At 34.4% G+C, this 12,071-nt stretch overlaps 1 protein-coding gene across 5 annotated transcripts in view; it reads right to left on the reverse strand.

Annotated features, from left to right (window-relative positions):
• The window catches only part of CDH9 (cadherin 9), a 79,966-nt gene that overhangs the window by 13,487 nt on the left and 54,408 nt on the right, over window positions 1-12,071 (reverse strand). For 2 of the 5 annotated variants that reach the window (XM_074897860.1, XM_074897859.1), the window contains exons 3-8: window positions 11,640-11,759; window positions 9,176-9,365; window positions 5,243-5,414; window positions 3,669-3,922; window positions 2,168-2,304; window positions 683-804 (exon numbers count right to left, since the gene is read on the reverse strand). In XM_074897860.1, coding sequence (XP_074753961.1) covers window positions 683-804; window positions 2,168-2,304; window positions 3,669-3,922; window positions 5,243-5,414; window positions 9,176-9,365; window positions 11,640-11,759 — 995 coding nt within the window. Of the gene's footprint in view, window positions 1-682; window positions 868-2,167; window positions 2,305-3,668; window positions 3,923-5,242; window positions 5,431-9,175; window positions 9,366-11,639; window positions 11,760-12,071 lie in introns of all 5 variants that reach the window. The other 3 variants (XM_074897858.1, XM_074897857.1, XM_074897861.1) reach the window with 3 other exon arrangements.

The following is a 12,071-nucleotide window of genomic DNA, read 5'->3' on the forward strand; positions in this document are numbered from 1 at the left end:
GTTGGTTGTAGTGGCAGTAATATTAAAAGATTTCTGTAAAATCCTGTCTCTGAGTTCCATTAGTCTGTCTGCTTTCTCAGTTCCCAGTTATCACTTCATTTTCTCTAGAAATCTTGTTATTGTCTTTTTACATTTTTACAGAATTGCTGAGATAGTTTAGAAAGGGATATACAAGAGCTTTGACCAAATTCAACTTCATTCCAAACTGAAGTTTAACTTACAATGGAAACAGTTGCATTATCCATTATTTTTGCAAAAGTTTATTTTTCATATCTCCTTTACTGAAGCATAAGAAAAGATTTTCCTACTTTGTGTACTTGAAGGTGTGGTTACATTAACTAAGGCTTTGAAAAAAATCCAGAAAAAAATGCAATTATCAAACAGTATAAAGGGGTTTGTAGCATTATGTGTAACTAGTTATGAAAAATATTTTCTGATAGTAGGAATGATAAAACACCTTAAAGGATGATTTGATTTATACGCTATATTATTACACTAGGGTAAAATCCCGCATCTTTTATCTCCTCCTTTTTTGAACCAGCTGTCAGTTTCTGTAGAAGATAGGGAATAAAGAGGCTGAGTTGCTTTGCAGTTGCTCAAGTTAATATATGTTGAAGTCTTCATTATTTTATTCCAGGATATTTTCATTACAAGTTCTTCAGTGACATAAGTATTTGTTTACCTGTCCTGCTTTTGCATTTTCACAAACAAATGTTTCATAGTATTTGTCAAATTCTGGTGCATGATCATTTATGTCTAAAATCCGGATGAAGACAGGTATCTGGCTACTTTGTTTAGGATTATCTGAAACAAGAAAATTTTTAGTATTACAATACAAGTATTTACAGTCTATGTCTATGAAAAGACCTGAAAAGATCTAGCATTTTTTTCCAATATACATAAGAAATGTGAGGTTTTCTTGATTATACTAAAGCAATTCTATTTCATTTCCTATTGACATATATTCCATACACATAAAAGCTAAAAAGCACTGTTTATATTTGAAACAAATTGATCTATTACAGCATATATATATTTTTTTTAAATATAAAATATACTTAAATTCATTTGCATTAAAAACAGATCACTCAGTTATTGTCTTCTATAAATTAGTGCAGTAAATGATACATTACAAAAGCTGTCTATTGAGGTTGAGCTGTCAATAGCATTTACTTGTTCAAATCAGAAAAGCAGTTAAACAGCATCAGTCAACAACAACACAAAAAAATCCCTCACAACCAACCCAAAGTTGTCCTTTCTCTCCCAAATGTACAAATCAAAACAAAAAAAAGGATGCTATCATCAACTGGTGTTCACAAATTTGACCATCAAGGTTAATCTATCAGTGGAGATGAATCTTGCAGTATATGTATTGAAAATGGAGACCATATTTGACTAAACAATGAAAAAACATTTATGAGGAAAAGGTATCAGTCTTTATGGGGATATAATTAATCTCTTCATGTTACCCAATTCCCAGACTGTTAAGCACATAGACACCTGGGGAATCTATAGGGAAAATGAAGGGAGGGAGAAAAGTTGTTCCCTAAAATCAGTGTCTCTGTTTCCCCTCTGACTCTGTTGGCTGGAAAGAAAAGGCAGACAAGAGACATTCAGATCTAAAAGGGTCCAACAGAATAGTAAAGAATCCAAGTGAAAGACTTAGGGCAAGGGTTTGCTTCAGACATGGAGGAGAAAGAATTTCCTCTAGTACTGGCTTCAAATGAAACCATTTCCTGAGATAAGTTAAAGCAGTCGATGTTTATTTCTTCCCCTGATTACAGTAGTCATTCTGACAATGTGTTATTTGTCTGTCATGGCCATTTTTTTTTCCAAGGATTTTCCCAAAGACTTGGCTTAGGATAAAGCCTAAGTGCATCACCCCTGCACCAAATTGTTTCCTGGGAATTCTCAAGGAACCAGTTGACTTGTCTAATATATACTGTACATGGTTTTGTTGAGCCTGAGAATTCAGATTAACTTTTCATACATGACCAAGATGATCCTAAAGTAGTAAATTAAATTTTTAGATGTGCATTTAAAGATACTCTGTCTATTGATAATATCCGAAGGTCAAAACCAATGAAACAAGGTAAATCATAGATACTGTAGAATTCTAGTCTTTTCAGTTCTAATGTTCTTGTGAGATAAATGATCTTGAACTTACTGATTTCAGTTGCTATGACAGTAATGTTGTGCCAGGGAGTTTCTTCCCGGTCAAGTGGCTTTGAGATGAATAAAGATCCATTTCCTGAATAGATGTTGAATATTCTGTCAAGGTCAGTGTGTCGATCCACAGAATATCTGTCAAGGTACAGTAGAACTGAGCATCTCCTGTTACAGTTTGTAGTTTAGCTCACAGCCACCTCTAAAATTTTTCTAATTTTAACTGTGGTTAATCAACAATGTTTCCTTTACAGTTTAGCTAAGCTTTCCTGTAGCTGCCTGAGGAGTGCGGCATGTTACACATACTGAGAAACAATTTTTTAAGACTAGTGAGTTGGATGAAGAGCAAACTATGTGGGCAGTTTGTTAGATTGACATTTGAAATTACATTTTAGCTTATAAAGTGAATGCTGGAATAGCAACTAGAAGTGAACATTCTTAAATAACATTTTTGCAAATTAATTGTTTCTTGAAGAACTCAGTCATCAAAGGACACACATTGCAAATATAATTAAATATCAGTTTATAATAAGATATTTTTGAGATGTCACAAGAACTATCAAAATCACCAGAAAAATCTTTGGATTAGTTGCTGTTTAAGATGAAAGTTCTTAAAATCTGATTTTATGACACTTGCTTTTGCTTTGTTGTTTTCCAGCAAGGAAAAATTAGTTTTGCAGGTGTTTATAATTAATCTAGTAGTTACCAGTCACAATGTATAAATTGAGATTTTATACATAGATTACTTAAAAATATTTGATTTTTTTCCTCCTCTCACACCTCCTACCTCAAACTGTACTGCTGCAGGGCATAATAGGCTTGTTCAGAAATGCAGAAATCAAGTTTCCTAATCTGTTGCATGGTAAATACACAGATTTCAGTGCTGTGTTTGTTACTGCAGATAATAATAGCAGATGGTTAACAATTACAGCAGTATCACAGCATTGAACTCTTACCTCTAATTGCTATGAATTTCTTACAACCATTTATTATTTAATATAATGTGATCATTAAATAGTTAAACTATGGAAATGGTAGACAATGTAATGTCTAGGGAATTATGAAGATACAGAAGGCTGACTGCTGTCAACCTGCAAGGAGAATTGTAATACACCATTTTAAGTAAGTTTTTTGAAATACATCATTTTTACATAAGTTTGACGATGGAAACATGATATAAAAGCATAACGTTATGAACAGCTTGGTGAAAGTACTAGAACATGATGCCAGTTAAATGCTGATCTCTTTTTTTTTTTTTTTTTTTTTACCTGGTGCCTATAGGCTGTCATTCAGAAGCATACTCTGCACTGTTAACTACACAATAATTATATAACTATACCATACCTATGCAGGCTCCATAGATATTTCTCTGCTTGACATTTTTCAGTAGTCCCTATGTGCTTAATTACTTAAGTGGCCCCCTATTACATTGCACTTTCATCACTCTTTGTGCAGGAGACTTTACCCACATTTAAAGCATTTTATATTGTGAATTGGCTTACTTTATTGCATTCTTTGTTATATCTGGATCTTGGGCTACAACCTGCCCAATAATGCTTCCTTCCTTGGCATCTTCATCTACGTCCATTAAATACCAGGGTCTGCTGAACACTGGGGGTTCGTCTATGTCTTCCACAGAAATTTTGACCAAAGCCATGTCTTTGAATGGCCCCAGCTGGAGAAAACGAGGATCAGGATGAGTGTTGGTTGCTTCCACTCTTAAGGTGTATAACATCTTGTTTTCAAAATCCAGATGCTGGGGAGTAAATAATAAAGAAATTTTGTCATTTTACAATAAATGTAAGTCAGTTTTATGATGCTGAATTAGAAGTGTAGGCATTTTGTAATAGCAAAAGCTCTAAAATTTAATACATCTTGGAGAAGATGGAGTATATTAGGGCTTGTTCCAGGTTTATATAAAATAAGGAGCATTACAGAGCAGCAAGGTAATTATGATCCCTCTACCTACTACTTGTTCAGAATCCTGGATAACAAGGAGGGGTCAATCTATAGAAAAATATAAAGAGAGAAAGAAACTGGGAAGTTGGAGTCAATTCACAGGTAGGAGTTGCTAAAGGTCTTATTTGTCTCATTTCATTGGTAGGAACAAGAGCAATTATCCCATCTCTTAAAAGTTCTCTGTCCTGTCTCCTTTTCCTTACTCCTCCCCCATTACCACCTACCCTTGACTATTTTGCATCAGGAGCAACCCAGACCTGTCCCTGGCCTCCATGTTCCAAAGTGAAAAGAAAAACTATGAAGTCTGATTTACAGTCTATGTGGCATTTATATTATGCGTATCCATATATGCTTTATATATACATTCATATGTGCACACACAGACAAGCATGCACATACATAAATTTACATGTTTCCAAATACGTGTGTATAGATCTATATTATATATATATATATATATATGTAGATATCAATTAATTGTTCCTGATATGTTCAGTAAGAATAGAATCCAAAATAACATTCAGAGTTTAACAGTCTGAACACTAAAAAGTAATCAATAGATGTCAGAGGTGGTATTTTGAATTAAATATCTGCTGATGTCTTTGCTCTTTGAACTGCCATTGACATAATGTGTAACAACTTGAGTTTCACCAAGGTTGGACTTAAACCAAGACAGATTTTAGGTGCTGGAGATACCTGAATTTTGGACAGATTAGAGAGGGACAATTTATCCTTGGAGATGTAAGTTCATCAAACTTCAGATGAGCCTCCAACCCTTGTGAGCCTTACTGCATCATTCAGCTGACAAATCCCGCTGTGAACTGAACCCTCCAGGTTTTCACAGCCCTAATTTGAAAGTACTGTGTGTGAGAGTATATATATTGAAGACACAGCAGCCACTGAAATATTGCTTTATGTGAAGTGACATGCCAGTAAATTTCCCTCAAGACTTGAAAATAACAGATATCTGCTGAGGAAAGAGAAGAACAAAACTAATACAACTCCTTGGCAGCCTGACCCCTTGTGAGATCTACCGTTCCCTTCCCTGGAAAAAGAAAAATAACTGTAACACCTGGACAGCTAAGTACATATAAAAGAGAGGGAGAAAAAAATAAACCTCTTTGACAGTTATAATCCCTTCTTGTGTATCCTTGTCAGTGACGATATCAAACATGTCTGATCCATCCCCACTGGAGATGCTATACTCAATCTCTGCATTTTCACCCACATCGGGGTCATTGGCTTTAATTCTGCCAAGAGGAGTCCCAGGTGGGGCAGACTCGGGAGAGCTGAACTGGTAGGTGCCTGGAAGAGAAAAAACAAGCATTTACTGTTCTGAAAAGCTTTATTCTTCTGAATAATAAACATCTTCAATTTCACCTGGATCTTTTAAGTAACTTGAAGTTTGAAACGCTGTAAGGAAAATTATGTTAGTCATCACACTAAACTTTAAAACAGGTTTTGGAATTGATTGACAAGCTGTCACAAAAATTTCAAGTGATTCTTCAAAGCCATTTAGGATTGTGCTGTTAATGTTTTTTTCTTTTTTTGTGTGTTCTTCAGCTATAGCGAACAGAGAAGCTCGACAATAAGGCACCCATTCTAACCTTGATAATTTAACAGTATATACATCTTTTTTTTTCCTCTCAGTTTTCTATAACTGTTCCCAGATATATTTAGAAGTAGTGGGGGATTTTGTTTTCTCAAGACAGAAGAGTTGTAGAAACCAATGTGTATTTTAGAAAATGACTAAAATAAACCAGACATTTTTATTTTATAATTTGGAAAGATATATAATATTCAAGATTTGTAGGTGTTCTGTGTCAAAGTAATTCATTCATCCATTATTGGTAATACATACTAAAGAGTCATGATAAAGAGCATTGGATACAGGTTCCTATTAATTGTGATAGTTAATTGAAATGCAGATACATTCAGATTTTCTTTAATTTACTCTTCATATACTTTTTGTGCTCTTTTAATCGTTGGTTTCATTTAATGTTTTTATAATCAGGGTTTGCTAGAAAGAATTCTGATTACACATTAATCTTGCCTATGTATATGAAAAGTGAATTTACATGTATTTGTTGACAACATTTGCAATAAAGATCTAATTATAAAGACATACTCTTGTAGAAAAAGTATTAATCAGATTATTTTCTTGACCAATTAGGACAAGACAATGAAGACCTTTCATCAGCAGCAAGACATAAATGCTTTTAAATCAGTATTTTCAGTTATTTGCTACTAGGAAAATGTAAAAAATCTGATATATTCATCATTTTACATGTGACATTCCAGAATCTGATATTTATTTTGATCTTTTTTCTCATGTAAATTAATATTAATTTACTGAGTGAAATAGTAGTGTTGGACAAAATACCTTACAAGGTATAAATTGTACAAATTATATTGACTTGCAGTGAAGTACAGTTAAGTATCTTGCAACTAGCTTATTTCTTGCATTTATATGTACTTTGTTTTCTTTAAAGGGTCATGAAGGGTTTTTTTAAACACAAGGAATATATCAAACTTCTGACTGCTGCATGAGTTTCCATCCCCAATGGTACAGACAAAGAACAGAAGAGTGTCACTGCAAATACCTTATATTTGTATGAATGTGTACCAAAATGGAAGATAATGCTTGATGCTAAATTGTATTTGCTGTTACAAAGTCAAGGTTGTAAATGAAAACGCAGTAGTAGACTGTCTGGCTGCAATCCACACAGACTAAAATGCATATTAGTCCCTTAAACCAGGATGAAAAGGAATGAAAGGTGGGATTCCTGGCAGCTAAACTGTAAGTGTGAAGGCTTGCTCAAATTCAATGTTTTGGCAAGTGAATCAGAAATACTGTAGGAACAGATTTAATCATGTTACTTATGACTTCTTCCAGAATAAATAACTCCCTTGAGTGCTTTTACATCTGAAAGCATTCCTTATTTTTGTGGTGCTTTGTGTGTGCTACAAATTTTTTGAATGCAAGATGGCTAATCTTGTTTAGAGTACAATGTAGTTCAAAATGTCTAAGAATTTCATTATGGTACCACTTAAATTTAGTTTAGGCCTGTGCCTTTTAACTGTCCATGATTCCTTTCAGGAATCAAAATGAAACAGAACATCTGTTCCTTCTTAATGAAGTCTAAACAACCAGTACTTCACAGTGAACTCTGCCATCTTCCTTTCTTCTCCCTCTAAGAAATCAATCTTTAGTTCTTCCATACATTGATATTAACTCCTGTTGCTTGCATTTGCATTTCACTCTCTGCTTTGGGCCACATTATCACTTCTTGCCTCATATAAGAGAAAATGTAAAATAATTGGTTTTGGAAGGAGCAGATTTCCTCAACTAGATAGCTCTTTGAAGGTATGTCCCTCTTCAGAACTATTTAAGAAGAAATCACATTCTCCAGATGGGTTATTAAGTGTTGAAAACCACCCTACTGAGGAGAAAGAAAAAGAGAGGGAAGGGTCATCCACAAAATTGAAATTAAACAATTTAATAGATCCCACAGCATGTCTTCTATAGCCCATCCAATGTGTTTTAGTGATGTTCAAGGTAGAAAGTTACAGAGAAGATTGTATGAGGCATTCAATTGCATAAATTTCTCTATAACTAAATACCAAGACAAAAGATTATTGAAATAATCAGAACTTCCATAGACTTCAGACTTCAGCAAACCTTGAAAGAAGAGCAACATAAGGAACAAAGTTAGAGACTGACAATTTATTTTACAGTTCTATGAATTCTTCATTATTTATTTTTTAATTTAATTTAATTCAGCAACAAAGCTTACACTTCAATGTGCTACACTATTCTAATTTAGGTTCAAGAATTCCTATATGCCAAAATATACTGGGCTATCTCATGCTATACATGTCTAAGCAGTATTCCCTGCTGAAGTCAAACAGGAAGGCTGGTTAAAAATTGCTGAATGAGTTTGCCATGTGAAGGTGATTCTCAGCATGTAAACTCCAAGTATGAAATCAAATTATATTTTCTTATAAGGACTGCAGTACTTCCCCTCCCCTTTCTTTTAAAAAGCAAACTGTTATCATTAATATAGAGAAAAAAAAGTTAAATGTAATTTTAAGAATCCATTCTCCCACATTGTCAGAGTTTTCTAATATTTTAAAAAATCTGTTCTAGGTTGACCTGTTTATACTATTCTGAGGGCTTTTATTGCCATGGCACTGAAGTGACTTTCAAGTTTCTTCAAGTCCAGGAGAGTGTTTTCTAAATCAACTCTGTTCAGTCCTTGGTGAATCTGTAAAGAGAGCCAGTCAGGTCCCTAATCAGCAACAAGCAATTCTAATTTTATAATGTGGACATTTTTCTAGCAGGCACTTGAACTGAGGCTGTAAATTTCTTCTATCTGCAGTCTATTAGTTATCAGACACTGATTATAAGAATATGGGATTGGATTTAAACCAGTGGCCTAGTATGAAAGGATCTGTAGTATGCTACTGTGAAGCTTTCTGCATTGTGCAGCTTTCTGTTTGTTATTTTTTATGCTACAGAGCTATTTAAAAACAAAAACAAAAACACCTTAATTGTGTTATACTGGTCTAGATTATCAAAATCATTCAACATCAAGAGCTGAACACAAATTACAGGTACCTAAACCAAATGCATAGACTTCCAGCAGAGCATATCACCTGACCAACCCTGCCTGTGCAAGGTGGTACATTAGAAAATTTGCTGACCTATTTGCTTGCCTAAACATGTAGAACTAAAAGTGTCTCCAACACCTGAAACTTATATTTAGTAATTAAATAACTCTAAAGGCTTTAAAGTCCCTGCAGTTAGACTAAGTTACTGTTACAGCTCACATTCTTTTAAGCAGAGTAAGAATGGATAATAAGTATCATGCTAAGAAATATTGTTATTAAAAAAATTGAGGCAGACATTTGCATTTGCCTTAATAATGCTGCAACATAAACAGACACAGCAGTGGGCCAGAATTTATACTAAAAAAAAGGAGAAAAAAAAGGTCCCAGATGGTGACAGTAAAACAGCTGATTTTAGAGAGATTCTCTGGAAAACAACAGAACCATTAGATGCTTCATACTCTGGGGAAAACGAGGCGGGTTGTCATTGACATCAGTCAGAGTGATGTTCACGGTGGTGGTCCCTGATAGTCCTCCCATCTGGCCTCCCATGTCTTTGGCCTGGATGACCACTTGATACTGTTCCCTGTTTTCTCTGCTCATGTCTGGTAAAGCAGTCTTGATTATGCCTTGGAAAAGAGAAAAAGGAGAGACAGAGAGGTAAAGAAGAAGCACCACTCACATTAATCTCCAGGTTTTCAAATGGATTCATGTAAAATATACTGTGCAGATGTTAATCCATAGCAATCAAAAGGCATACTACAATAAATCTTTCATACAATAAATCTTTCAATCTATGGTTGATTTAATGTGATTTTAAGAAAAAAAAACCACAAAGAAATGTAATAGATATTGTTCATTGTCTGTGATGTGCTAAATCAATCTAATTATTCTTTCAATTACAAAAATATATTTGTTGATTTAATTAAATTTTTCAGCTACTATCCCCAGATACTATTTCTGTGGGTTATGCAATCTCTGGCCCTTGTGACGTTTTGATACTATAACACAAGGCTGAACTCTAACATGCCCTGCATTCATTCTTTTAGACTGTAATAGATCATAGATTTTAATGCCCAGTGATGGCCCCTGAAAGTCAGCTAGGGCTATAGATAATGAAAGAATTAGACAAGACTGTAAAATTAGTGTTGGAAAATCTTTTTTGGGTGTCCAATCTCAAGAATTTCATAAATGTAATTTAAATATCTCAGACCCTTGTACAGCACAGAACAAGAGTAGGAACCTCAGGTGAGAAAAACAAAAATCCCATAGCCTGAACAGAGAAGTGACCTCAGTCCTCCTGGGATCCAAAGCCCAAAAGACCTTTCATTAAAGTAGACACACACATGCTTTCTTTTAGAAAACCAAGCTTTTTGTTTTGTTTTGTCTTTGTTTTTTATTTAGAAGGGTGGTGGCTTTGCAAGGTTGAAGTGATGACAGCTTTTTCTTGTGAAGTGGGAGACTTTAAATACAGTATCCTTTTTTGCTTGGAGAATTCACACCCCTGTCTTTCCTCTCTCAGAAGGGTCTGATGACAAGCTTGATATGGAAGCTGTTCTATTATGCAAAAAAGGTAACCCTGGAAAACTCCTACTCCTAGAAAGATAGTGAAACAAAGAAAAAAAAAAAAAAAACAAACAAAAAAAAACAACAAAACAACACCTCTGTAGTCTTGTGGCTGTGGCATTTACGTCTGTTCCAGGATTACCACTTTTTTATTACCATACCTAGGCTTGTTGATACATGTAACATTAAGAAGCAAAAAGATGAGAACTCAGGTCTTCCCCAAACCATCTGCCTGCCTAACCACCTTCTGCCATCAGCTAATGGCCATGTGGAACTGGTCCTGTTTCTCTGCCCACACCTAGTAAAGATTTTTTGAATATGGAATTGGAAAAAAGATAAAAAGGAGAGAGGTAGGAAAAGGTGGAAAAACCCCAAACACTTTAATCCTATGCAAAATCATTACGCCACCTTTTAAAACTGTAGCTATGCGACTCATTATCTTTTTGGTATAATGTCCTTGCTGGATTTAAAAAATAAATTGTTTCAAAAGGAAATTAGCTATTAACTGAGCATGCTCAGTGGATTAGGGACTTCAGGGATTCTGGGCACAATTGCACTTAAATTCTGGATTCTCAAACCAAATTTTGATAACATGCAGGATCAAGCTAATGCAATGCCTGCTAAGTCTTACATGTATTAGTATTAGGTAGCTGAAGGGAGGGAGGGTGTTTGTTTCTTTTTTGAACCCAAATTTTGGATTATAGATATCCAAAGTTTACCCAAGATTTTCTTCTGTCTGTTTTGTATCTGATTTCCTTCATAATAGTGAAAAGGGCTTCCATTCATGAACTGCAACTTAAAAACATTAATACTTCTTACTTCAATTCTAATAGTGTTGGAATTAGAGTACAGTTTCAAAACTCATCTTGAGTTAAAAATTTTCAGTGGTCAAGAAACTATCACAAAATTTTAGAAATAATTAGTTGACCTTTGGGATTTTTTTTTTTTTCTTTTTTACCTTATAGTCTGAAACTGTCAAGCTTTTTTTTTTTTTTTTTTTAAGGCAAACAGCTGAAATCCCCAGAAATTGGTGTAAAATAAGTTTTAGTATTTTCATGATTCCTCAGACCCCTTACAATATTCTGTACCCTTTCTGAACTGTTGACCTTTAGAGTTAACGGTCATCTTCCAGAAGTTTTATTCATACCAAGTAAAGTAGTTCTTCTTCAATAATATTATTTTCACCAAAAAAGCAAACTTTTATTGTGATAAAAAAAAAAAGTGTCGTCATAGGATACCATATGCCTGTTCCAATATTTAAATGCAAATCAAAAGTGACTTGATGCTTGTATCCTGTCTTTGTCATTGCAAAAATTAAGACTGAATGAATTGCTAACCTGTTTCTGGATCCACTGAGAAATATGGCTGTCCCTGGAGAATGCTGTACACCACTTTGGCACTGTTTCCATAGTTGGCATCATCAGCATCTGTGGCTGTCACTTGAATAACAGATGTACCTAAATGGGTACCAAACAGGGAATCAGCAGATGTTAAGAAGGCATCTACTTCTTGTAAACCCCATACAGTTGTTTCTGTATTGAATTCTGTAAATAAATGGACAGAATCTGGTGGACAAATCCAGTGTTATCCTACCCAAGCAAACAGTAAAATAAAGCCTCATCTTCCTTGTGACTGAATCTAAATTCATTATCACATAAGACTGATGCTTCAGTTAAACAAGTGTAAATGCATAGGGATTGACACATGTCTTTGAAACTCAACACAGCATTAGGTTTTTTTGGTGATGAAACACGTTTGAAGATTGTTTG

The sequence above is a fragment of the Athene noctua genome, chromosome 2, assembly GCF_965140245.1.
Source record: "Athene noctua chromosome 2, bAthNoc1.hap1.1, whole genome shotgun sequence".
In the NCBI taxonomy this organism is placed as follows: Eukaryota; Metazoa; Chordata; class Aves; order Strigiformes; family Strigidae; genus Athene; species Athene noctua.